This window comes from Lepidochelys kempii, chromosome 5, assembly GCF_965140285.1.
Source record: "Lepidochelys kempii isolate rLepKem1 chromosome 5, rLepKem1.hap1, whole genome shotgun sequence".
In the NCBI taxonomy this organism is placed as follows: domain Eukaryota; kingdom Metazoa; phylum Chordata; order Testudines; family Cheloniidae; genus Lepidochelys; species Lepidochelys kempii.
This window is the reverse complement of record NC_136384.1, coordinates 76,146,481-76,172,247: the sequence shown is the minus strand read 5'-3', so window position 1 is coordinate 76,172,247 and position 25,767 is coordinate 76,146,481. Positions and strand designations below refer to the sequence as shown.

The following is a 25,767-nucleotide window of genomic DNA, read 5'->3' as shown; positions in this document are numbered from 1 at the left end:
AAATAGTGTAATCCTTTTTCACAGTTAAGACCATTTTATTACGCAAAAGTTTTCCTCTTAACTGTGAAAGTTGGCTGACCTGTCGAAATGTTCCTATGAAAATATATACAGGTATTACATGTTCTTTGTAAAAGGGTCACAGATATACAGATTAAGTTAATGGTAAATGCCAAATATACTGACATGTGGATATAGATTTATATATAAAACTTAGCAGCTGTATCAAGATGTAGATCATCCCATCTGATTTCTAATTACACAGACACAACCAGGAAACAGATATTTGAGGCTGTTTCTTTTACAGTGAATTAAGATAGTAATGTGTTCCTCCTAATTCTGTTACTCTTCATAACTCAAAATTGCTGTTCTCTCTCTTACACAGGTTTGTCAATGTGGCTCTGATATAATTGGTCCCTATACCCTTTAGGCAGTTTAGGTACTGTCATATAGAAATCACCCTAGTAATTCCATGTGGAATTCCAGTATACTTTTAGGTAGCAACATCATAAAACAGTGTGTAAGCTGGTTTCAGCAAAATGCTGGAAGACAACTGAGGGCTGACTGGAGACAAAAAATTTTATCTTTTTCCTCAGGTTGGTGATTAAACTCTGAAGGACTTTTACTGGAGTCAGGTTAGGGAGGCATATGGGGATCTGCTCATTCCCATATTTCCCTGTCATCTTAGTTTTAGAGGAGGGGAGGAATACTCCCTGCAGAAGACCTGATTTGGTTGTCTCCTGATAGAGGTGATAGCAGTCGCAGGAAACAACAGGGTTATCATCAATCTTTATACTTTTCAAGCGTAGGACAATCTGAAGGGAGTTTAAGTTGGTTAAAGAAGGCAATGATAGGGATAAAAATGCTTGCTGATTATTTGATTTTCTCTGTGACTGTATATCTACACACACACACACACACTTGATGGGAGTAGCTAAGATGATCAAATAAATATTGAAGAGTAGGATACAAGCTGATCCAATACAAGCAGAAACTGCAACAACCACCTGTCTGTTCCTTCTTTGTGCAACTAAGGGTATGTCTTCACTACCCGCCGGATCCGCAGGCAGCAATCGATCCAGCGGGGATTGATTTATCGCATCTAGTCTGGATACGATAAATCGATCCCTGAGCGCTCTCCCGTCGACTCCTGTATTCCAGCACTGCGAGAGGTGCAGGCAGAGTCGACAGGGGAGCAGCAACAGTCAACTCACCGCGGTGGAGACACCACGGTAAGTCGATCTAAGTATGTCGACTTCAGCTACGTTATTCACATAGCTGAAGTTGCGTAATTTAGATCGATCTCCCCACCCCCTAGTGTAGACCAGGGCTGAGATGAATAACGTTGCACGTATGAGCCCCTTATACTTAATCTGTCCCGCCTTGTATTTAGATGGGAACTCTGGTTACCTTCTCCAGGCCTGAGAAGGAGCTCTGGGTAGCCTGAAAGCTTGTCCTTTCTATCAAAAGAAGTTGGTCCAATAAAAGATACTATCTCACCTACCTTGTCTTTCTCATAAAAGCCTGAGGGTTTGTTTTTTTAATTCCACAGTAAAATCCACCAGTTTTATTAATTGAGAAGCTGAATTTTACTGCACCAGCAATTTGTTCTATGTTTCTCCAATTAAAATCATAATGTGTCAGGTTCAGTACATCCTCAGTAAATAATGAACGTTATATTTTATCAGTAATTTAGGACAACTATACAGCTTCAACTTACTTTAATTTTCAGACTGAGATAGGTACAGAATGCTAATTTGAGATAACACTTAAATATTTAATATAAATGTATATTTTTATTACGTTTAATAGCTATGAATAAAAAATTTTCACAGGCAAAAGACATTCTCTTGACATGGCAGAGGAATTAAAAGCCAATTTAATTTCAAACTTATGATAATAGGCACTGAATTATATTTTATACAGTGAAAAATAAAACTGTAGAATTATATAGCTCACTTTAAGTACCATTTCACTTTACCTCTAAAGCTACATCTTTGAAAATCTATAATCAAAGTGTCTTCCATCACTGTCATAAAATTGACTTCTCTGTAGTCAAAGGAGAATGCTGGGTGACAGCTATTTTTACTGCATTCTAGAAGAATGTGTCAAAATTACAGACTAGAGGGGATTTCTGATATCTGTCAAGCTTCTCTTGATTAGTTTTATAATCAGTTTAACCTATTTTAAGATGCAAGTAAGATTCAATGGGTTATTGGACTTAACCTCCGGAAATCTGGTTAATAGATGTTTACTACACTATAGTTGCCTAGATTGTGGACATTTGTCCACATATAATACTACACTTTTAAGCACAATTGTCAATTCATGTTCAGGGGAAACCTAGAATTTGAGTAGCCAAAATGTTTCAGGTCTTTACTGAAGCACAGATGTGGAAGCTTACGCAGCAAATGTACAGACTATAGGCTTGGTTCTAAACAGTGCTGTATCACATCTTCCTTTCAAAGAGAGTTCAAATTCACTCACCGATGCTGTTTTATACAGGAAGAGTGGATGACTCAGTGGATTAGTAATGCAATATGGAGTCCATCTGTGATATTGAACCATATTTCTAGCCCTCAGGAACCTTCCCTCTCTCATCAGTTAGAGAGAAAGTGGAGGGAAAGAGAAGAAATATCTCTCTCTTCCCACCAGAGCAGTCTAATGTGGAGAAATGAAAAAGATGGGGCTGCAAAGTCACAAAATAATCAAGTTTTCCTCATGACATTGCATCACCAGTAAATCACTGATGATGGACAAAATGCAATCTGAGGATAGTGTCCAAGCACCAAAAAATAACTAACTATCTGATGACAAAGTAGTTCTCCAGCTCTTAGAAACTGAGAATTATTAACTTATCAGTTTCTAATTGGCCCAAGCTGGTACTGACCTTAACCCTTCACCATCTGCTGGATGTTGGTGGACTGTATAAAATAACTCTGTATTCTTAGCTATGCATCCCTGTCACAAAGTCACATTGGGCACCCTTCTTGGCATACTGTGAATCCAGTGAGTGAATGGGCATGAAGACTGAACTTCCATTTTTAGAAAGGAAATAATTAAATTGTAATCGTGAGGCACTTATCAGAGATTGCACTTCGCTTCACAAGTTTACTTTTTCTAATTTAATAGGCAAACAGAAAAAACATGCGAAGTGTGGAGTGCAAACATTCTTTGGTTTACTCATAAAATAGAAGACATATCAAACAGCAAAAAAAATTGGCAATTAAATACATTGCAAAGTTCTTTATAAGCTTCCCCACAAAAATTCCTCGGGTGTTTGAAATGTTTTAGCACATTATAGTGTTTGGAGAGTCACATTTTTTTTGTATCAGTGAAAAGAACTAGATACAAAATTTGGATTTAATCTGTGGTATTGTAAATGCCATTTCTCTATTTGTTAAACAGTTGTTACTATATGTAACCCAACAACATAAGCTCACTATATACAAAGCAAACTGGTGTGGAATTTTTTTAGCCTTCAGATGCTTATGTTATCTAAATTCACGTTACCAAATACATTATCTTGATGTGCAGAAATACATCGACCCTTACGTTTTCAGAAAAGGATGGATATAGTAGCAGGACTCCCATGTTAATTAGTGAGCGTTCTCAGCTCACTTACTGCATTTTATCTTTTAATTGCACATGGAGTTTTAAAATTCTGAAACAGAATTATATATCATAGTGCTTTCTTCTACCACACACTATTCAGTCTGTAGAAGGCATTTTCCAAGCCAGGCTGAATTATTGTAGTTTACTGTTCCTGGAATAATCAAACTTAACAGGCATGAGAGTTGATCTGCAAGGGTCACTTGGTAGGTTTTCAAACATAACTGATTTTCATTACTGGACTGCAGATTAACAATGCAGTTCAAATGCTGCACAGAAGTATCAGGAATATGACAACTGTAAAACTGAACTGTTCATAAAAGCAGCACAAGGAAGCTGTTATCTACACATATACATACAGCACATGTGAATATAAATGCATCAAAATATATATTCTAACATGTGAGTTAAAGAAATTACAGAATGTTCCATCACCATGCTAGTCTGATACAAAAAATAGTCTTTTGATGATTTATAAATATTACTCTAAATGTAGAATTACATAGTTGGATGGTTTGACTACATATAATTTCATTTTATCATCTACTTCACAAGAGTCTTCCTCTACTTGAGCAGCTCTGTTTCATGACCTTTATCTAGCAGTTTCCTTGGACAAAGCACACTAAAGCAGAATTGTTACGGGCGGACTGGGAATAGCAATAGATGGCTCATAATATTCAGTTTGGTAAAGATTTTTCTGAAGCATCTGTTATATTCAAAAAACTACTTTTGTATGGTCCCTTATTCCTTCATAAATCAGCAGTGCTCTTTCTACAAATTATACACGAGCATAATGCGAGTACTTATATGTTTCCGTCATCTAGCATTTTGTTGACACCATCACAGAGTTTCTCCAAGTGGGGCTTATAAGGTCCAAAGGGATTGTATAAGGCAGCCAAAAATTCACAATCAGAGAAATGATCAAACACGTTGTTGACACGTCCATGTGATTTTGCAGTTAGATGGCGTTGGATGATTTGATGAAGTATCTCTCTACAATCATTCAACAATTTGGACAAAAAAATCCTGTCAAAGGTATAATCCACCTGATGAAAACTGACCACAGTTTTAGCCAGCTGATGAACCTTCTTCTTAAACTTCTCCATCAGTGCTATTTCATCCTGATTAAACTGGTTATTCCTGTAGAGGATTGCCAATTTGAGGACTGTTTTGATGAGATTTTTAATGATCTTTTCTGCTTCTTTCTTGTTTTGAGTGTATTCCCTTGTCACTCTGTAGAGCTCATCTAAAACATCACTGCTGGTGTCGTCTATCAAGGTAGTCGCTATTGATTTGGATACCATTTTGCCAAGGATCTTCTTCTGGGCCTGAATGGCCAAGTTTTTGGAATTGAAGATATCTGTGGCCACTGGAAAAAAACAGAATAAAATCAATAGATCATTACAGGCACATTACTGACAGTGTGTTAAAGAATATTTTCCTACCCATATCCATTTATTTTACAGTTGGCATACCATATTCCTTCAAAAGTAATGGACTTAATAATCAATGTGTGAAAACTGCAGTTTCGGTTCGCAGATTTCCTGTGGCTCTTGGTATGATTTATGTAGGTTTGCATTCACTGAGTTTGAACGAACACAAAGAACTAAGTGAAACTCAACCAAAATGGATGAGCATAAAGGCCTAGATAAAGTGAACATGTGAACACAACAATACAGATTTTGCTGGGACACAAATTGGCTTCTGGCTGCACCCCCCTATAGTTTTGGGCTGTCTGAAAGGAAACTCTTCATCTGTTTACATTCATTTCACATATGGAAGGTTTTCTTTGCAAACAGGGGACTGGATTTTTTTAAAAAATTTATAAGATGAAAGCATAGATTCTGCAGATGCCCATGGGCAAAGCTCTGCATTTGGAAGAGAAAGTTTCCTACCAGCCGTGTATATATGTTCTGATACACAGTTGCCAGCACATATAAAGGGTATTTGTTCAAAGGGGCAATTGTTAAGCTATAAAACTATATTTCCTCCTTCACGGCATCTTTGAAAAATTCACAACAGAAACCATTTTAAGATTTGGAAAGCTTCCAGCCCACTTAATGAAAAAGTAACCACATTCTGTACAGTTAATTAATTAATTAAAAAATCTTAGATCATTTGAATATATCTTTTTAAAGAGTTAGTTCTTACCAGATGAGGATACTGAAGTACCCAAACCTCATTGTTAGCTATTTGGGAGAAGTAATCAAGCTCACAAGACAAACAGGCTTTTCTAAACCACTTGAGTCTGAGAAGCAGCTAAGGATCATAACTAGCCAATCAGAAAAGTGAAAAATACTTCAACAGTTTTTGTATTTTTAAAATTTAATAATAAATCTGTGTTACTATTTAAATAAAAACAATCAAGGTATTTTAAAAATCGTGTATGAGAAGCCACTAGCCAGTACTTAGGATAGTAGAGATCTATTTTTATCAAGTAAAGATGAGCTTCCTTTGAATTATGATTGCCACTTTATTATAACAAAAATAATTAAAACCACATCCCCTATGTTTCCTAAATGCTCCTTGATCTCCTTCTCACCAAAACAGGTATATTGTCCTTCCCTGGCTTTATTAGTTAAGTCCACAAATTTCAATGATCTCTGATGTTCCACAAATTTATACAGATTTCTTCTGCTTTGATAGGAGCACCATGATGGCTTACAAAGTACGTTTCCAAGCAAAAACAAAAAATGTATTTCATTTTTTCCTCTTTGGATTTATACAAATGCTAAAAGGTGCATTTATCCAGATGCTATAGCCACCCTTGCCTTAAAACTACATCACAAATAATACCTCAATATAACTTCAAGAACTTGCCACTAGCAAGCACCCCTCCTCAAATCAGCCTCTAACCATTTCCTACCCTACAAACCCGCCATTAATGGTTTTGACACTCCAAGACCCCACAAAGAGAGTTTTTCTAAAACAAAGTCATAAGTCACAACTGAACATCTGACTTTTTCTTAAACAAAATCAAAACAGAAAAGACCCAGCCTTAAACATATGATTACGGTGGTGTTAGCAAATAAAGAGTTCTCACTTGCATATTCTGAATGGTTGCCCTATATGTTATTAAAATGCTGGGGCTATGTCGAGTGTACTACTTTCTATACATCTACTTTAGTGCTCTTAGAGTACAAGTCAAGTTTCATTTCTTTAATTTGTCATCATTCCACAAGTTTTGATCCAGCTGTCAAATACAAACTGTATCTTTAAAAAAAAGTTATTCTAAAATCCAGTTGGACTATGTTATGGACATTTATGGCTTTGTTTCCCTCTACTGTTATCAATACCAGAAAAATAATTGGAGAATTAAAATGCAACGTATTTACAAAGCAAGTACTTAAATAAAACTGGACTTTAAGCACTGAGAGGAAGCAGTCTTCAAAGTAAAGACAAAATTTCCCTTGAGAAAGTTAAAATTTTACTTACTGTTCATCAACAAGTAGAATTACAGCTTTTACTGAGATGGTGATGCCAAAGTCATGTTTCAGGTATAGTCACAATGTGTACGAGGTGAAGACTGGACTGGTAGCTTGTTAATTAAATTTAACACCAATACGTTATCATAGTAGCCTAATATACTCCCCTAAAATAGCATCAGAATCGGATATAGATTTAAAGTTTTTTCATCCTCTCCCTGTGACAATCTCATAAAAGCATTTTCTTCTGAACTACCTTTCTTTTCAGCCTAAATTGCTTCATTTCACTTTGGCAACTCAAAGTGCAAAAAATTACAGTGAAGTAGTTTCACTTCCTTGAAAGGAAAGCTTAAAGGAAATTGCATTGCTAAGCAAGCAATGTAACATTAATAGCCGTTATTGGTAACTGACATCTGGGACAAGAACAAAAATATAAAAAGAACAAAGGTAAAGTAACTTAGAAAGGGCAGGCTTGTTTCTTTGGAAGGGACCCCTATCTCCTGTAGCCAAGTGCTTATTTCCTGATTTCCTATTTATGAGCTATCCATTCAAACTAAAAATGAACTTATTTGAACAAAACATGTTTAAAGGCCCAAACTAAAATCAGATTTTTGATTATGCAAACTAGGCCTGCAGCATATAAACAGAGCAGTTATTAAATATTTTTCCTATAGGTTTACATTAGCGATGCATATGAAGCAAAGCTCCAGATCTCAACCTCTGAACTTTATGGGGAATGTTTGAAATCTGAAGTGTTACTTTTTTAGCCAGGGCCACATCTCTAGTTAATGCATATCCCAATACACTGGTTTAATTACCTTTTGCCGTTGGCTGTAAAACTTATTTAACCTTCAATCCATTAGCAAAAGATGGCTTCTAAAATGTTCAATCATTAGAAATCCAATAAGACAACAACATTGTGAATGATTTTTTTTTATTGTAGTAAATATATTTGTTGAGGGAATACAGGATATGTCCATTAGCACCTCAAGACCATTCATGAAACTTTTCAAAAAGCCAGATTCCAAAAGCAAATAGTCTGCAGAGTATAAAGGAGTAACAAAACAACAACAAAAGAGTAATGGCTGGCTGAACATTGCACGCTGAAAAAACCCATTTCGAGAAATGTGGCAACTGATTTCCTGCCTGTCTTCCGGCATGGACAAGTGCATTTGCCGCAGTATTGCTGTGAGTTTGAATCATGTTACAACCATTGCACAAGATTAGGATCTTACATTCTTAGTAAGACCGACTCCTAGAGTGAGGGGCACTGTCTTACCCCCTGAGGGGCACCTACTTGAAAACAAATGGGAGGAGCAGTACTGTTAGTGCCAAGTGTTCAAATATCACAAGTGGCTTGAATTCATGAAATGTAAAAGCAATACTTATTTATTTATTATTTTCTTATTTATTATCTGCTGGGTTTTGAGCCTTTAAGGTTTGTGTTTTCAAGCAATAATAAGCTCTAGAAATTTTTTTTTAAAAAGTACTGAGGTCATGATCTTATCACATAACTCCAGCAAAATAAAAATCACCAAATATTATTAAACTTGTGAAAAAATTGCAGAAGTTGATAACACTGCAGGACAGCTTCTGACAGATGAGTAGATAAAATTTGCAGCAGGCAAAAGTAGTCAAAAAAAAAGAGTGTGTATTCCCAGAACCCTGTTTCTGCCACACATTTCACTGTGCACTGATCATAAAGATAAAAATATAAAAAAAAGAGGCAGCAGAGTACAGATTTCTCAAATATTAATAAGGCAGCCTGATGTTTTGAACTCTGCCACCACAACATATAGCTTCTTCCTAAATAGTGTCACATTTTCTAAGGCTTTTGATATCTTTTTAACGGAAGGCTTGATGCTTAGATTCTAATGTGCAATAAATACCACAGATCATACCTTGGGTGCAAGCATGTTAAATTTAGCTTTTTTTAAAAAAGCTCAAAACATTCCTTAATGTACTGCAGCAGTTCCCAGACTGTGGTCCTCAAAACACATGCCAGTGTTCAGCAGCAAGCTGGCTGGCACTAGTGCTCCTTGTTTTCAGGTGCTTCTGGGGTGTTCAAAAGCAGCTGAAAACAAGAAGCCACCCTAGCTGGTTTTACAAAAAACTGATACTACAGAGGAGAGGAAACAGGAGTCAGCCTCATGGAACAGATCCAGCAATGGGACCGGAGCTGCCAACAAACAGTAGGAGAGAAAAGAGACTGAAACAGCTGAACAGAATATCCAGTGGAACAGAGGAAGGAGAGGACCAAGTAGCTTGGACAGTCAGTCCAAGGGAGAAGGATACTACAGAACAGAAGTAAGAGCAAGGAGAGAGAAAGGAATACAATAGATACGAGGGGAATATCAAATGAAGAGCAAAAAAGAGCAACTAATTTATTTCAAAAATGACAAAGCAACAACCTTCATTAAATGCCTTCCTAATATCAAATATCTCCATATAGGCAATTATTATTGTAGGCACAAGGAAGTTACATGATGGCTAGAGGAGATGAGGCACATCCACAAGATAATGACTCTGAAAAGATGATCTATACTTAGAATACATTTTAAGATGAGAAGGCACCGGGGGGGGGGGGGGGGGGGGAGAGACTATCTAATCTGATCTCCTGTCAGGGTTAAAAAACCCAGAGGATTACTGGCCTAGTGGATGGGGAGAAGCAGTCGACGTAATACATCTTGATTTTAGTAAAGATTTTGACACCGTCCAAACATGACAATCTCTGAGGAAACCAGCGAAATGCAGTCTAGGTGGAATTACTAGAAGGTGGATGCATCCAATGAAGTGAGCTGTAACTCACGAAAGCTTATGCTCAAATCAATTGGTTAGTCTCTAAGGTGCCACAAGTACTCCTTTTCTTTTTGTACTCAGAGTAGTTATCAGTGGTTCACTGGCAAACTGGGAGGGCATATTTAGTGGGGTCCTGGGGTCCTAGTGCAGCTAGTGTGTAGGTCCTGGGTCAAGTACTATTCAATATTTCCATTTATGGCTTTGATAATGGAGTGAACAGTATGCTTATAAAATTTGCGGATGACTCCAACCTGGGATGGATTGCAAGTACTTTGGAGAACAAGATTAAAATTCTAAAGGACCTTAATAAATTGGAGAATTGGTCTAAAAATCAACAAGATGAAATTCAGTAAAGACAAGTGCAAATTGTTATACTTAGGAAGGAAAAATCAAATGCACAAATACAAAATGGAGCCTAACTTGCTGGGCAGTAGTACTGCTAAAAGGATCTAGGTGTTATAGTGGATCACAAACTGAATATGAGCCAACAATGTGATGCAGATGCAAAAAAGGCTAATATTACTCTGGGGTGTATTAATAACAGTATTATGTGTAAGAGGTGAGGAAATTGTCCCACTCTTCTTGGCACTGGGGAGGCCTCAACTGGAGAACTGTGGCCAATTCTGGGTGCCACACTTTAGGAAACATGTGGACAAACTGGAGAGAGTCCAGAGAAGAGCAACAGAAATGATAAAAGATTTAGAAAATCTAGTCTAGGAGGAAAGGTTAAAAACTGGGCACATTTAGTGTTCAGACAAGAACTGAGGAGGAACTTACTAACAGTCTTCAAATAGGGAAAGGGCTGTTATAAAGAGAATAGTGATCAAATCTCCATATCCACTGAAAGTAGGACAAGGAGCAATGGGCTTAATCAGCACCAAGGGAGATTTAGGTTACATATTAAGAAAAACTTCTTAAATATAACAATAGCTAAGACATTCCAGAAGACTGGAAAAGGGCAAATATATTGTCCATCTATAAAAAAGGAAATAAGGGCAACCCGGGGAATTAGTGACCAGTCAGCTTAACTTCTGTACCCGGAAAGATATTGGAGCAAACAATTAAGCAATCAATTTGCAAACACCTAGAAGATAAGGTGATAAATAACAGTCAGCGTGGACTGTCAAGAATAAATTGTGTCAAACCAACCTAATAACTTTCTTTGACAGGGTAACAAGCCTTGTGGATAGGGGGAAGCGGTAGATATGGTATATCTTGACTTTAGTAAGGCTGTTGATACTGTCCCGCATGACCTTCGCATAAACAAACTAGGGAAATACAATCTAGATGGAGCTACTATAAGGTGGGTGCATAACTGGTTGGAAAATCGTTCCCAGAGAGTAGTTATCAGTGGTTCACAGTCATGTTGGAAGGGCATAACGAATGGGGTCCCGCAGGGATCGGTTCTGGGTCTGATTCTGTTCAATTATCTCCATCAATGATTTAGATAATGGCATAGAGAATATACTTATAAAGTTTGCGGACGTTACCAAGCTGGGAGGGGTTGCAAGTGCTTTGGAAGATAGCATTAAATTTCAAAATGATCTGGACAAACTGGAGAAATGGTCTGAAGTAAATAGAATGAAATTCAATAAGGACAAATGCAAAGTACTCCACTAACAAAATGGGAAATGACTGCCTAGGAAGGAGTACTGCAGAAAGGGATCTGGGGGTCATAGTGGACCACCGGCTAAATATTAGTCAACAGTGTAACGCTACTACAAAAAAACCCAAACAAACAAACCCCATCATTCTGGGATGTATTAGCAGATGTATTGTAAGCAAGACAAGAGAAGTAATTCTTCCGCTCTATTCTGCTGATCAGGCCTCAACTGGAGTATTGTGTCCAGTTCTGGGTGCCACATTTCAGGAAAGATGTGGACAAATTGGAGGAAGTCCAGAGAAGAGCAACAAAAATGATTAAAGGTCTAGAAAACATGACCTTTGAGGGAAGACTGGAAAAAAACTGGGTTTGTTTAGTCTGGAGCAGAGAAGACTGAGAGGGGACATGATGACAGTTTTCAAGTACATAGAAGCTTGTTACAAGGAAGAGGGAGAAAAATTGTTCTTCTTAACCTCTGAGGATAGGACAAGAAGCAATGGGCTTAAATTGCAGCAAGGGCGGTTTAGGCTGGACATTAGGAAAAACTTACTAATTGTCAGAGTGGTTAAGCACTGGAATAAATTGCCTAGGGAGGTTGTGGAATCTCCATCATTGGGGATTTTTAAGAGCAGGTTGGGCAAACACCTGTCAGGGATGGTCTAGATAATACTTAGTCCTGCCTTGAGTGCAGTGGACTGTACTAGATGACCTCTCGAGGCCCCTTCGAGTTCTATGATTGTAGAACCATACTCATTCCATGTAATGGACTAAGTTACCAAAGGAGTTTTTCCAATCCTTTAATCACTCTTGTGGCTCTTATTTGAAGTCTCTCCAATTTGTCAACACCCTTCTTGATTTGTGGACACCAGAACTGGACATAGTATTCTAGTAATGGTTGCACCTGTGCCACATACAAAGGTAATACTATCTCCCTACTTCTACTGAGTATTCCCCTATTTATACATCCAAGGATCACATTATAGTCCTTTTAGCCACAGCATTGCACTGGGATACTCCTGAGGGCATTCTGCGCCTAAATATTCTGAGCCAAAGAATTAAAAACTCTGCACAATATTTTAAAATTCTGCAAAATTCTGCAAGTTTTATTTGTCAACAAATAAATGCAGAGGCTCCAGCATGGCAGTGGGGAGCACAAGCCACAGGCTGCACTAAGTTGAGAGATCACCCTGCAGCCTCCCCACCTGCCAGGACACAGACTCAATGGTGAGGCAACTGACCCTGACACAGCACAAGGCCTGGATCTGCTCCAGAAAAACCCTGGGGCCCTGCCCCTCTGTGCCAGGCATGCAGCTAGTTGGGGGCCAGTGGCATAGGGGTCTGGATGTGGGGGCTAAGAGTAAGGCTAATCAGGGTTGGGGTTTGAGTGCAGGGAGCTCATAGGGGTGGTCTGGGTGCAGGGGTGGAGGTTTGGAGGCAGGGGATCTGGTGCAGAGGGCTCCAGATACAGAGATTGAGGTTCAATGGGGGTAGGGTTTCGGTATAGAGAGCTTGGGGGGGGGTCTGGGTGTATGGGGTGAGGCTTGGCAGGGGTGTCTGGGCATGGGAGGTCCAGATGCATGAGGGTTGGCCAGATGGAAGAGCAGCTCCCCCTCCCTCCGTAGCTGAGGAGTTATGGGGTCATGAAGCAGGGGAGGATGCTGAACTTCCTGCAGCTGGGGGAGGTTTTTAGGGGTGGGTCTGACACAGCTCCAACCACTCCTTGCAGGGGAAGAGGAAGTCCTGTCCTCTCCTACCTCCAGCCCAGCTGGGACTAGCAGTTGATCCCAGCGCAGGGTAGGAGCCACTGGCTAGGATGTCTCCAGCCCTATGGTGATTTTCCTCTCTGCCAGCTGCCTGAAACGATGTACCCGTGCAGCTAGGGAGTGGTGCATGACTGCTCTTGCAGCTTCCCTTTGCTTCCCTGTCAGAAAGTCATTTTTCTGCAGGGAAGCAAAGAAATCTGCAGGGACATGAATTCTGCACAGGTGCCGTGCCACAGAATTCCCCCAGGAGTAACTGGGAGCTCATGTTCAGTTGATTATCCACCGTGACCCTTAAGTCTTTTTCAAAATCACTGCTTTCCAGAATACTGTCCTCAATCCTGTAAAGACAGCCCACCTCTTCCGACATGTATAAACTTCTATTTTGCCCTATTGAAATGCATAGTTTGATTGAGCCCAGTTTACAAAGTGATCCCCATCGCTCGGTATCTGACATGTCCTCTGTTATTTACCACTCTCATAATCTTTGCACCATCTGCAATTCTCATCAGTAATGATTTTATATTTTCTTCTACGTCACTGAAAACGTATGATAGGGTCAAGAACTGATTCCAGCGGTACCCCACTAGAAAAACAACCATTCAATGATAATTACCCATTTACAATTACATTTTGAGATTACGTTAGCCAGTTTTTAATCCATTTAACACATACCATGCTGATTTTGTATTGTTCTAGTTTCTTAAATCAAGACGTTGTTTGGTATCAAGTCAAATGCTTTACAGAAGTCTATATATATTACATCAACATCAGTAGCTGAAAGTCCATGCTGTCACACTAGTATGATTCATAAATCTGAAAATGACTGAGAATTCAAAAACTGGATGGTAACAGATCACACATTCCAGTGATGACTGAACTTAGTGATATTATAAACAAAAACAACTCTCCACAATGCTTGTAGCTCTTTCCATTGCTTCAAACTGATTCCACAGACATTATAAGCTTCAGAGTGACAGACAGATTGAGTCACAATCCTGGAATCTTCATTTCTGGCCCAAAGAGGACACAGTTCTCACTCCCAATGGACCAGATTCATTGAGAAGCTGGTACATACCCTTGCGAGACTCCCAGAGATGGAAAGTCTACTGGGAGAAGTGGTTGCAGCTGTGCTAATCTTCTACAACTTCAGCTGCACTGGAGAGGTTGTCTTACAGTATTAGCACAATCCAAAAAATGGGCAGTTTTGGTTGGAAAAGGTTTGACACCACGGATACACTGAATCAAAAGTCTCAAACTCCTGCTGTAAACTAGAGCTTCCCTTCTCCCTAACACCAACTCTGAGGGAGGGCACTGGCAGTTAACACCTCTTCCCTTCCCAAAGGTTTAATCCATTCTGAATTACACTTCACTTTCTAGGCCCTCTGTAACTCACAACTCTCCAAGCCAGCACTTTGGCCCCAAGCCCCTAAAAATAAAGAGCTGTAGATCATACCAAACTCTATAGAAAAATGTTCAATTCCTCTCATTTCTCTCCTATGTACCTTGCCACTCACACCTTTATGAAGAGCAAGTGTTTTATTTAGCACTTTTTTCCTTGGAAAATATTCTGATTTCTATGTGAATGTCAAAAAGAAAAGGAGTACTTGTGGCACCTTAGAGACTAACCAATTTATTTGAGCATGAGCTTTCGTGAGCTACAGTTCACTTCATGCTCAAATAAATTGGTTAGTCTCTAAGGTGCCACAAGTACTCCTTTTCTTTTTGCAAATACAGACTAACACGGCTGTTACTCTGAAATATGTGAATGTCAGTTTTAGTTAGGAAAAAATATTTAAACCAAGTTTTTTAAATGCATAAAATGTACATGTTTCTGGCTCCCGGCCTGGGAGTTTATCATTATGTACCTTAGGCAAGTCTTAAAAGATTCTTGTTACAACTTTTCCCTGTGTAGTGCTATAAAAATGCTGATTAGTCAAGCAATTTATAATCATTTTAATATTTACACTGAAAGACCCGGAACAAGAAACTAATCTCAGGCCCTGAAGCCTAGGATAAATAGCAAACAAGAGGTGTTGCATGGACATAGTTTGCAGAGTATAGAAGTGGGTTATCCCACTCTTGGAGCATAAAGGCTGCCAGCTAATTCATGGCTCGAGGGTTCCAACAGCGCTGCCTCAGGAGGATTCTCAGAATCAGCTGAGAACACCAATACACTAACATCAGAGTTTTCTCTGCAGCCAACCTCAGCAGTATAGAGGCACAGGTCATGAAACACCACTCCGCTGGGCTGGCCACTGTGTATGTATGTCTGACACACGCCTCCTGAAGCAAGTACTCTTCTCTCAGTTAAGTCAGGAAAAAAGGGCTCACGGAGGGCTGCAGAAGCGCTTCAAAGATGTACTGAAAGTACACCTTAAAAAGGGAGGCATCTACCCAACAAACCGGAAGGACTCGGCGTCGAACAGAACACAGTGGTGCCACACCATGCACCAAGCCACAGCTCACTTTGAGGAGAACAGAAGTGCTCATGAGACAGAAGCGACAAAGGAGGAAAGAAAGGACACAACTGTCCAGCCAACTACGTTTCCTCCAAGATTACACCTTTGACTTCTGTGGTAAAATCTGCAGGGCACGAATAGGGCTCCTCAGCTACTTAAAACCCCACCAATGAACCCCCTTGGCAGACATCATCCTTGCATTGAGGGACAGCCAAAGATGCCTGGATAAGGCCATACAGCCAGCTGTGTCAGCTGTAGGGGGGAAAACAAAATAAAGTAAGTCTAGCAACTCCTCTCAGAACAGAGAGTTGTGGAGGGAAAGAAACAAAAAGTTTCCAGAACCATAACATGGATAACCTATCATTTCTCAAATGCGGCCACCCTGGCTGCATTGCATGTGGCCACCATGGGCTTTTCTTGCAGCCACAGTCTCCGGGGCTGTGATTGGGGGGGGAAGGGGAGGGGCAAAGCAGCAGCCCCTCCCTCTCCCTGTTGCTCCTGGATGCACTGCCTTGATGCTGGCTGCTAGGGCTGAAAGCAGAGATTGGACCCTGCCACCTCTGAAGATAGCTGAGACACAATGCTGGAGCAGCCACCTGGTGAGTTCCCCATATTCCCAGGAGTGGTGGGGCTCAGGGTTTGGGCTTCGGCCCTGGGGTGGTGGGGCGGCAGGCTCTGGCTATGGGGCTTCAGACTCTGGCCCGACTGTCTCCCCTGAACCCCCATCCAGGGCTTAATTTGTCCCCTGGTTTGCCAGGGCTGAGTAAGTATGCTGTGAAAAGTGGTATTTGTATGTTTGTTAATATCACTTTTAACAACAAACTTTCCAGATAGCAATAAATAAATTACAAAGATTTGGACGTGTATATGTGCATATTTGTTTGGGGGAAAAGTGGAAAAGTGGAAAAGCAAGAGCTGGTGACCACACTCGGAGGCCACCAAAAAATTTATCCCAAGAATCCCTGCCCTATATCCTCTTTTTCGTAGGATGCTAGAAAGGAAAGTTATCTCTTTGCCAATGGGTTCACAAAGTTATATGCAATATATGGTTGTTCCAACAGGAAATGCATTGGCTAAGTAACTGGACACAAATGATCTCTGACTAAAAGGTGGGACGAGTCAGTTGCAAGGCAAACAAAAAGCCCCAAGAAAACTCTGTGTGGTGGGGAGGAGTGGACGGGGTGGTAGTAGTGGTGAATGATGCTATTCCAAACAAGAATGTGTGTATAGGGTTTTGCTGCCCCATGAGAGCAATCTGCACCAAGAAGTTATTCTGGTTTTACATTCCTGAGCTTTCCACAGCCACCCTCTGTATCACATGATACCGTAGCTAGTTAGGAGATTCACAAAGCTTTTTTAAAGGCTTGCCGCCTCTTCCCACTAGAAGCCATGGGTGTTTTTATTACACTGCCTTGACAAGAAGAAAACGGTTCAGATGTAATACCTTTTTATATACATAGGATTACTGTTATAGAGCCTCATTCTAAAATATACTGTGTACTTGAAAAACAAAGAAGGCTGACCCAGTCACACAGAATAGGATGACGAACGTAGTCTAGCATTTTACTCCTTAGCCACCATTTGTCTCCTTTCTTGGAATGCAGCAACAGGTGCTGGGACATTAAATATAGATCCAATATATTTCAGCTGTTGGATTGGTCTAAGTAGGCAAAAGACAGGTGCTTCTCTGCACCTATATGTGCATGTGCAGGTCTGCATTTGCCAGGAGCACACACGAATGCCACAGTCCACACTGACGCTACAAAGATGTTTGGTAAGATAAAAATGTGCATCAGTCATTTCTGTAGAACAAACAGAATGCAATCCCGATACTGTAATAATTTATGCAGCCTCATAAGTGCATACCAAACTGTAGAATAGGTCACCAGTGTGAGAGTAAAGGGTTCCTACCCCGAAGGGCACAAAAACAAGCAAACAGGACAGGACAAGACAGAACATACTCCAAGTGGAGTTTGGCCATTACAGCTGGAATGCTTGATCGAACAGAGTTATTTAAAGAATATTTAAGGAAGAGAGGTCTTGTTATATATTAATAGGAAGGTAGTTGTGGCGTATGGACTTTCATGCACAAAAGGGAACTAGGTATGGGGATAGGAGTCAAAGGTGGTGACAAGACACAAGATCGGGCAGAGCAAAATGAGCAAGTGAGTTCAGGAGTCTTGGGCAGAGATGGAGACAAGCCGTGAGAAGAAGAAACTTGCACTTGATACAGAAAATAAGTTGGAGGCAAGGGAAAGGCCAAAGGCTATCAGATACAAGGCCCATGTGGCAAGAATATAAATCAACTGACAGCTGAAATTTGAACTGACTGGAGATAGTGGTGACAAAGAGGACATGACGCACAATGGAGAGAAGGTGGCTGCAATAATCTATTACAAGAACAGACTAATAAATTTGAAGTCAGAAAGGAGAAGGGATATATTTTGGAAATGATGTAGAGATAGCTGCAGCAGGATCTGACAAATGACTGGATGTAAGGAAAGCAGGAAAGAGGAGTTCACAAATGACAAGATTTGTGAGAATAGAAAACAGCTGTTAAATTAACCAGAACATTTGATCTTAAAGCAAATTTGAAAATGTCTAATTTTATTTTCCCTCAGTTGCATTCTTGGTTCTGTGACTTCCTCCATATCACACTGTACAATTGAAAGAGTTTACTTCTCTATTACTGTACCAACCTCACTTCCTTAATTCTCCTTCTCTTTCAAAAAACCCCATACCTATTTCATAAAGCACTCAAGGAGTAGTCACCATGCCTTGCTCAGTGTGTGTTCCATCTTATCCTCTGCATTACAACGGCCAGGAAATTAGTCCAAATTCCCAATCATCTATTCAATGACTGCGACCATTTCCTCTCTCCAATTCCCTTACTCCCATCTGTCAATACAAAAATATGCCTATCTAAATATTCTTACCCTACTGCACAGTCCACCTCTCTCATCTCACTCACTCTTTGCATTGCTGCTCACCTTTTCCTTTGGCTTGTCTTATCCGTTAGCCCTTTGATTCAAAGCCAATGGTCAAAACAGCTGTTTAATTGACCAGAACATTTAAAATATTGTATTTTTTTAAACACCACTGTTTTAAGTGTTTGATTCTCAGTAGTTTAAAATGAAAGTTGAATTTTCTCAGTCATAATGGCTGTTCAAACTAGTGATTTCCTCTGTTTTTTTTTTTTAAACACTATATTTTACTTCCTTAGGGTCTGATTTTGCGACTCCTAATTTAGCATAAATGAGGGATCTAACAAAAGTTAGAAACGTAGGTGAAAGGAAAATTAGGCTGTTAATATTTTCAGAGACTCATGCTTCTGTGAAATTAGATATTGTGGTTGAATATCTTTTATGTTATACTGTAGTCAAAAAGCAGTATTACAGAATCTTTATTGAACAGTAATAGCACTAAAATATCCTATTTAATTGTAAGCTTAGCAAATGTGTTTACTATTTAAAATTTGGACCCCTCCTGTGGTTAAGTACTTTGGGCTGATGCCTGAGAGATTAGCTCTCATTACATAAACTGGTATGGATGGTGAGCACTGCAGAGGTCAAATGCCTAGCCCTTGTGCTTTGCACTGTTCCACAGTAATATATATGGCCAAGCATGTAGCACTATTGATGAACTATGAAGGCAGTCCCGTACAGCCTTTAGTCAAGAATGGTTGCGCCAGCTTGTGATCCTGGGGGTTATGATGGGAAAAGGTGATTTGGAAGAAAACACTTGAACACTAATAGAATCATAGACTTTAAGGTCAGAAGGGACCATTATGATCACTGGAGAAGGAAAAGTCCTCTACTGATGACAACAAAAAACCCAACCTACCTATTGATCTAAAACTTAAATTAGTGAAATGACATTTTTGCTGTGCCTATGTATTAATAGCTTGCCTTTCCTTCAATCTGAGGTATTACCATCCTCTTTCTCTATAAGATTTCATTAAGTGGTAAATGAAATCACAGCCGAGTGATCAATGCCTAAACACCACAAATACATAATTTATGTCTTGCGACTGCTGATAATATTGATTGCTTGTTGTAACACAATTTTAGTTTAAACCTACATTCAAGACAAATTTTGAGTGTCTTTACTGTACCAGGGGTTCTACACTTTCTAGGCCCAGCACTACATCAGAAATATCCCCATAGACTAGTCAAACCATTTAAATTAACCCCCCAAAAACAAACAAACCTGGCAGAGAGCCATTCTAAGTAACATAGTGTACAAGAGAAGAGATACCACTCAAATATACAAAGTCATATTGTGTCTAATTGATTCCACTGGTACCTTGGGCATCTTGGTAGCAGTCACATATGCATCATTTATCATCACACAGTTTACTCCCTTCAACAGATGTGTTAAAATGTTTCCATCACAGAAAGTTATAGAAACCCCAAAGCTGTCCCCTCTTTAAAAAAAAAAAAAAAGCCCAGCAATTTGCATAGGCAAAAGAGAAATAGATCTAAGTCTTCCACATTAAAAGATTTGATTAAAATGCAACTCTGTCACATATGTCATTTGAGTTGATGTAAAAACTTTCCTTCTATTTTTACAAATGGAGAACAGTCATATCAAACACTGAAATTTCATACACAGCCATACATGGCAACAACTGCGCCTATAGTTTTGTACATGACTGGCTTTGTGAAATGATTAGTTTCAGTTCCGTCACCCATAAAACAGCAAATATGAACAAATGAACAATGTGTCTTGGAAAAAGAAACGAGACTTAAATATAACCTATTTTATAACAGTTTAATCTTCACACTTCTCCCTCTGAGATTGATGTAGGCTAAGAAAAGAAAGAAAGCCGCTTAATAAAGAGCTGCATGGAAAAACAATTTAATTTTCTCATATTACAACACAACTATAAATTTACATTTAATGGATGGAACTTTATATCTATTTACTTTCATAATCCATGACATGCCAGTCACTACAATAATTACCTTCTTTTTCAAAGAACGTATACGTGGATTGTAAAAATTAAATTTGAGATTAAATTTGGAATATGTCTTTTTAAAGTTGTTTCTTACTATATTGACTTTTTGTGGTTAAAGCAGTGGAAAAGAAATGATGACAAACATCACTACAGTACATAAGTGAATTTGACAAAACAGTATTGACACTCTAATTAAAAGAGACTTACACAGGCCTTTGCATCATAACCTTATCTGATTGTTAGCTCCCAAGTCTTACCTTCTGCATACTTTGCTCCAGCCAGGCCTCATGCAATAGTCTTGAATCTTATGAAGCCATTGCTTTTGTCTGCTCTTACTTTGAGTCTAGATTAGCAGTATCGTAAAGAATACAACCTCCCTGAATTTATCTGCAATGCCACTACTCCGTCCACTTACGTTTCTGTTAAAAATCCACTTCTGCTATGCAGTTTAGAGTGGATTGAGCGGTCTTGCTCATAAATTGCCTGTTGGTCCCTAATCCCTTAAACTCCACTTGTCCACTGCCCTTAGATTGTGAGCAGGCGGAGAGCAGACACCATCTCTGAGGGTTTGAAAAAGGGCTTAGGGCACAGTGAGCAATCCCGTAAATAAAACGAAGTAGTAGTAAGAAAAATAAAGAAAAACTAAGCCACTAATATAAAGCGTTGCCCTAAATGGAAAGCTTGACATAAATCAAAATACTGTAGTGTCATCCATAGCTCATGTTGCTCTGCATGGGCCAACATCCAAGTAGTTAGCAATGTATAGTAGCAATGTATAGTATCACATGTGGTGCAATACCTGTGTACAGTGCAGTGAGTTAAGGGGTTGGATCCTGCTCATAATTAATGACGGAGTTCTGTCACTCACTTCTTTTTGGGAGAGGACTGAGCCCAAAAGGTTTCAACCTCAATTATAAGTTGTTTTGCCGTGTGGACTGAAGTGAGACCCTGAGGAGCAGGCTGTGAAACATGGGCACAATATGTCATCTTCTGTCCTGATTTGCATCCTGTGCTCCCCACAGACTTCAGTGGTATAGGGTAGTGGATAAAACAGGGCAGAATGGATTAACTCACAAAAAGCCACGCACGCCCCCCTTTGGTGTCCACGAAACCACACATCTGAACGCACAAATGAGCCCGTAGACACAAAAATGCCCATTCATGAACATAAATATAGGAAAAAAGAAAAGGAGTACTTGTGGCACCTTAGAGACAAACCAATTTATTAGAGCATAAGCTTTCGTGAGCTACAGCTCACTTCCTCAGATGCATATCGTGGAAACTGCAGCAGGCTTTATATATACACAGAGAATATGAAACAATACCTCCTCCCACCCCACTGTCCTGCTGGTAATAGCTTATCTAAAGTGATCATCAGGTGGGCCATTTCCAGCACAAATCCAGGTTTTCTCACCCTCCACCCCCCCACACAAATTCACTCTCCTGCTGGTGATAGCCCATCCAAAGTGACAACTCTTTACACAATGTGCATGACAATCAAGTTGGGCTATTTCCTGCACAAATCCAGGTTCTCTCACATCCCCCCCACCCCCATACACACACAAACTCACTCTCCTGCTGGTAATAGCTCATCCAAACTGACCACTCTTCAAGTTTAAATCCAAGTTAAACCAGAACATCGGGGGGGGGGGGGGGTTAGGAAAAAACAAGAGGAAACAGGCTACCTTGCATAATGACTTAGCCACTCCCAGTCTCTATTTAAGCCTAAATTAATAGTATCCAATTTGCAAATGAATTCCAATTCAGCAGTTTCTCGCTGGAGTCTGGATTTGAAGTTTTTTTGTTTTAAGATAGCGACCTTCATGTCTGTGATTGCGTGACCAGAGAGATTGAAGTGTTCTCCGACTGGTTTATGAATGTTATAATTCTTGACATCTGATTTGTGTCCATTTATTCTTTTACGTAGAGACTGTCCAGTTTGACCAATGTATATGGCAGAGGGGCATTGCTGGCACATAATGGCATATATCACATTGGTGGATGTGCAGGTGAACGAGCCTCAGATAGTGTGGCTGATGTTATTAGGCCCTGTGATGGTGTCCCCTGAATAGATATGTGGGCACAATTGGCAACGGGCTTTGTTGCAAGGATAAGTTCCTGGGTTAGTGGTTCTGTTGTGTGGTATGTGGTTGTTGGTGAGTATTTGCTTCAGGTTGCGGGGCTGTCTGTAGGCAAGGATTGGCCTGTCTCCCAAGATTTGTGAGAGTGTTGGGTCATCCTTTAGGATAGGTTGTAGATCCTTAATAATGCGTTGGAGGGGTTTTAGTTGGGGGCTGAAGGTGACGGCTAGTGGCGTTCTGTTATTTTCTTTGTTAGGCCTGTCCTGTAGTAGGTAACTTCTGGGAACTCTTCTGGCTCTATCAATCTGTTTCTTTACTTCTGAAGGTGGGTATTGTAGTTGTAAGAAAGCTTGACAGAGATCTTGTAGGTGTTTGTCTCTGTCTGAGGGGTTGGAGCAAATGCAGTTGTATCGCAGAGCTTGGCTGTAGACGATGGATCGTGTGGTGTGGTCAGGGTGAAAGCTGGAGGCATGCAGGTAGGAATAGCGGTCAGTAGGTTTCCGGTATAGGGTGGTGTTTATGTGACCATTGTTTATTAGCACTGTAGTGTCCAGGAAGTGGATCTCTTGTGTGGACTGGACCAGGCTGAGGTTGGTGGTGGGATGGAAATTGTTGAAATCATGGTGGAATTCCTCAAGGGCTTCTTTTCCATGGGTCCAGATGATGAAGATGTCATCAATATAGCGCAAGTAGAGTAGGGGCTTTAGGGGACGAGAGCTGAGGAAGCGTTGTTCTAAATCAGCCATAAAAATGTTGGCATACTGTGGGGCCATGCGGGTACCCATAGCAGTGCCGCTGATCTGAAGGTATACATTGTCCCCAAATGTGAAGTAGTTATGGGTAAGGACAAAGTCACAAAGTTCAGCTACCAGGTTAGCCGTGACATTATCGGGGATAGTGTTCCTGACGGCTTGTAGTCCATCTTTGTGTGGAATGTTGGTGTAGAGGGCTTCTACATCCATAGTGGCCAGGATGGTGTTATCAGGAAGATCACCGATGGATTGAAGTTTCCTCAGGAAGTCAGTGGTGTCTCGAAGGTAGCTGGGAGTGCTGGTAGCATAGGGCCTGAGGAGGGAGTCTACATAGCCAGACAATCCTGCTGTCAGGATGCCAATGCCTGAGATGATGGGGCGCCCAGGATTTCCAGGTTTATGGATCTTGGGTCGTAGATAGAATATCCCAGGTCGGGGTTCCAGGGGTGTGTCTGTGCGGATTTGTTCTTGTGCTTTTTCAGGAAGTTTCTTGAGCAAATGCTGTAGTTGCTTTTGGTAACTCTCAGTGGGATCAGAGGGTAATGGCTTGTAGAAACTCGTGTTGGAGAGCTGCCGAGCAGCCTCTTGTTCATATTCCGACCTATTCATGATGACAACAGCACCTCCTTTATCAGCCTTTTTGATTATGATGTCAGAGTTGTTTCTGAGGCTGTGGATGGCATTGCATTCCGCATGGCTGAGGTTATGGGGCAAGTGATGCTGCTTTTCCACAATTTCAGCCTGTGCACGTCGGCGGAAGCACTCTATGTAGAAGTCCAGTCTGCTGTTTCGACCTTCAGGAGGAGTCCACCTAGAATCCCTCTTTCTGTAGTGTTGGTAGGGAGAACTCTGTGGATTAGTATGCTGTTCAGAGGTATTTTGGAAATATTCCTTGAGTCGGAGACGTCGAAAATAGGATTCTAGGTCACCACAGAACTGTATCATGTTCGTGGGGTGGAGGGGCAGAAGGAGAGGCCCCGAGATAGAACAGCTGCTTCTGCTGGGCTGAGAGTATAGTTGGATAGGTTAACAATATTGCTAGGTGGGTTGAGGGAACCATTGCTGTGGCCCCTTGTAGCATGTAGTAGTTTAGAAAGTTTAGTGTCCTTTTTCTTTTGTAGAGAAGCAAAGTGTGCGTTGTAAATGGCTTGTCTAGTTTTAATAAAATCCAGCCACGAGGAAGCTTGTGTGGAAGGTTGGTTTTTTATGAGAGTATCCATGTTTGAGAGCTCATTCTTAATCATTCCCTGTTTGCTGTAGAGGATGTTAATCAGGTGATTCCGCAGTTTCTTTGAGAGCGTGTGGCACAAGCTGTCAGCATAGTCTGTGTGGTATGTAGATTGTAATGGATTTTTTACCTTCAGTCCTTTTGGTACGATGTCCATCTGTTTGCATTTGGAAAGGAAGATGATGTCTGTCTGTATCTGTACAAGTTTTTTCATGCAGTTGATAGATTTCCACTCCATACGGCTAAATGCAGTGCCTTGCATAATGACAGGTTTCAGAGTAACAGCCGTGTTAGTCTGTATTCGCAAAAAGAAAAGGAGTAGCCTGTTTCCTCTTGTTTTTTCCTACCCCCCCTCCCCCAGATGTTCTGGTTTAACTTGGATTTAAACTTGAAGAGTGGTCAGTTTGGATGAGCTATTACCAGCAGGAGAGTGAGTTTGTGTGTGTATGGGGTGGGGGGGGATGTGAGAAAACCTGGATTTGTGCAGGAAATAGCCCAACTTGATTGTCATGCACATTGTGTAAAGAGTTGTCACTTTGGATGGGCTATCACCAGCAGGAGAGTGAATTTGTGTGGGGGGGTGGAGGGTGAGAAAACCTGGATTTGTGCTGGAAATGGCCCACCTGATGATCACTTTAGATAAGCTATTACCAGCAGGACAGTGGGGTGGGAGGAGGTATTGTTTCATATTCTCTGTGTATATATAAAGCCTGCTGCAGTTTCCACGATATGCATCTGAGGAAGTGAGCTGTAGCTCACGAAAGCTTATGCTCTAATAAATTGGTTTGTCTCTAAGGTGCCACAAGTACTCCTTTCCTTTTTGCGAATACAGACTAACACGGCTGTTACTCTGAAACCTGTCATAAATATAGGAGTCTGTAAGCACGTCCTTTGCATCCAGAGTTAAAAAGCTACTTTTATTATACACGTTTCTCTTTTTTTGTTTAAAAAGCATTTTGATTTAAAACAATATGTTTATACTAAAAGTGTTAAAAATAATACAGCCTAAAGGTAAAAAGTTTCAACACGATGGTGTGGAAGGAGGATGGAGAGTTTGCTTGACTCTCTTGATCTTCAATCCCAAAACA

At 40.3% G+C, this 25,767-nt stretch overlaps 1 protein-coding gene and 1 long non-coding RNA gene across 6 annotated transcripts in view; one reads left to right on the top strand and one right to left on the bottom strand.

The window, feature by feature from the left end:
* LOC140911543 (uncharacterized) overlaps positions 1–25,767 on the top strand; it is a 115,754-nt gene that overhangs the window by 34,931 nt on the left and 55,056 nt on the right. The window lies entirely within an intron of this gene.
* The window catches only part of TNFAIP8 (TNF alpha induced protein 8), a 107,016-nt gene continuing 82,952 nt past the window's right edge, over positions 1,704–25,767 (bottom strand). For 4 of the 5 annotated variants that reach the window (XM_073344798.2, XM_078852853.1, XM_073344800.2 and 1 more), the window contains exon 2: positions 1,704–4,978. In XM_073344798.2, coding sequence (XP_073200899.2) covers positions 4,413–4,978 — 566 coding nt within the window. In that variant the 3' untranslated portion in view covers positions 1,704–4,412. Of the gene's footprint in view, positions 4,979–7,044; positions 7,387–25,767 lie in introns of those variants that run through there. The other variant, XM_073344797.2, reaches the window with a different exon arrangement.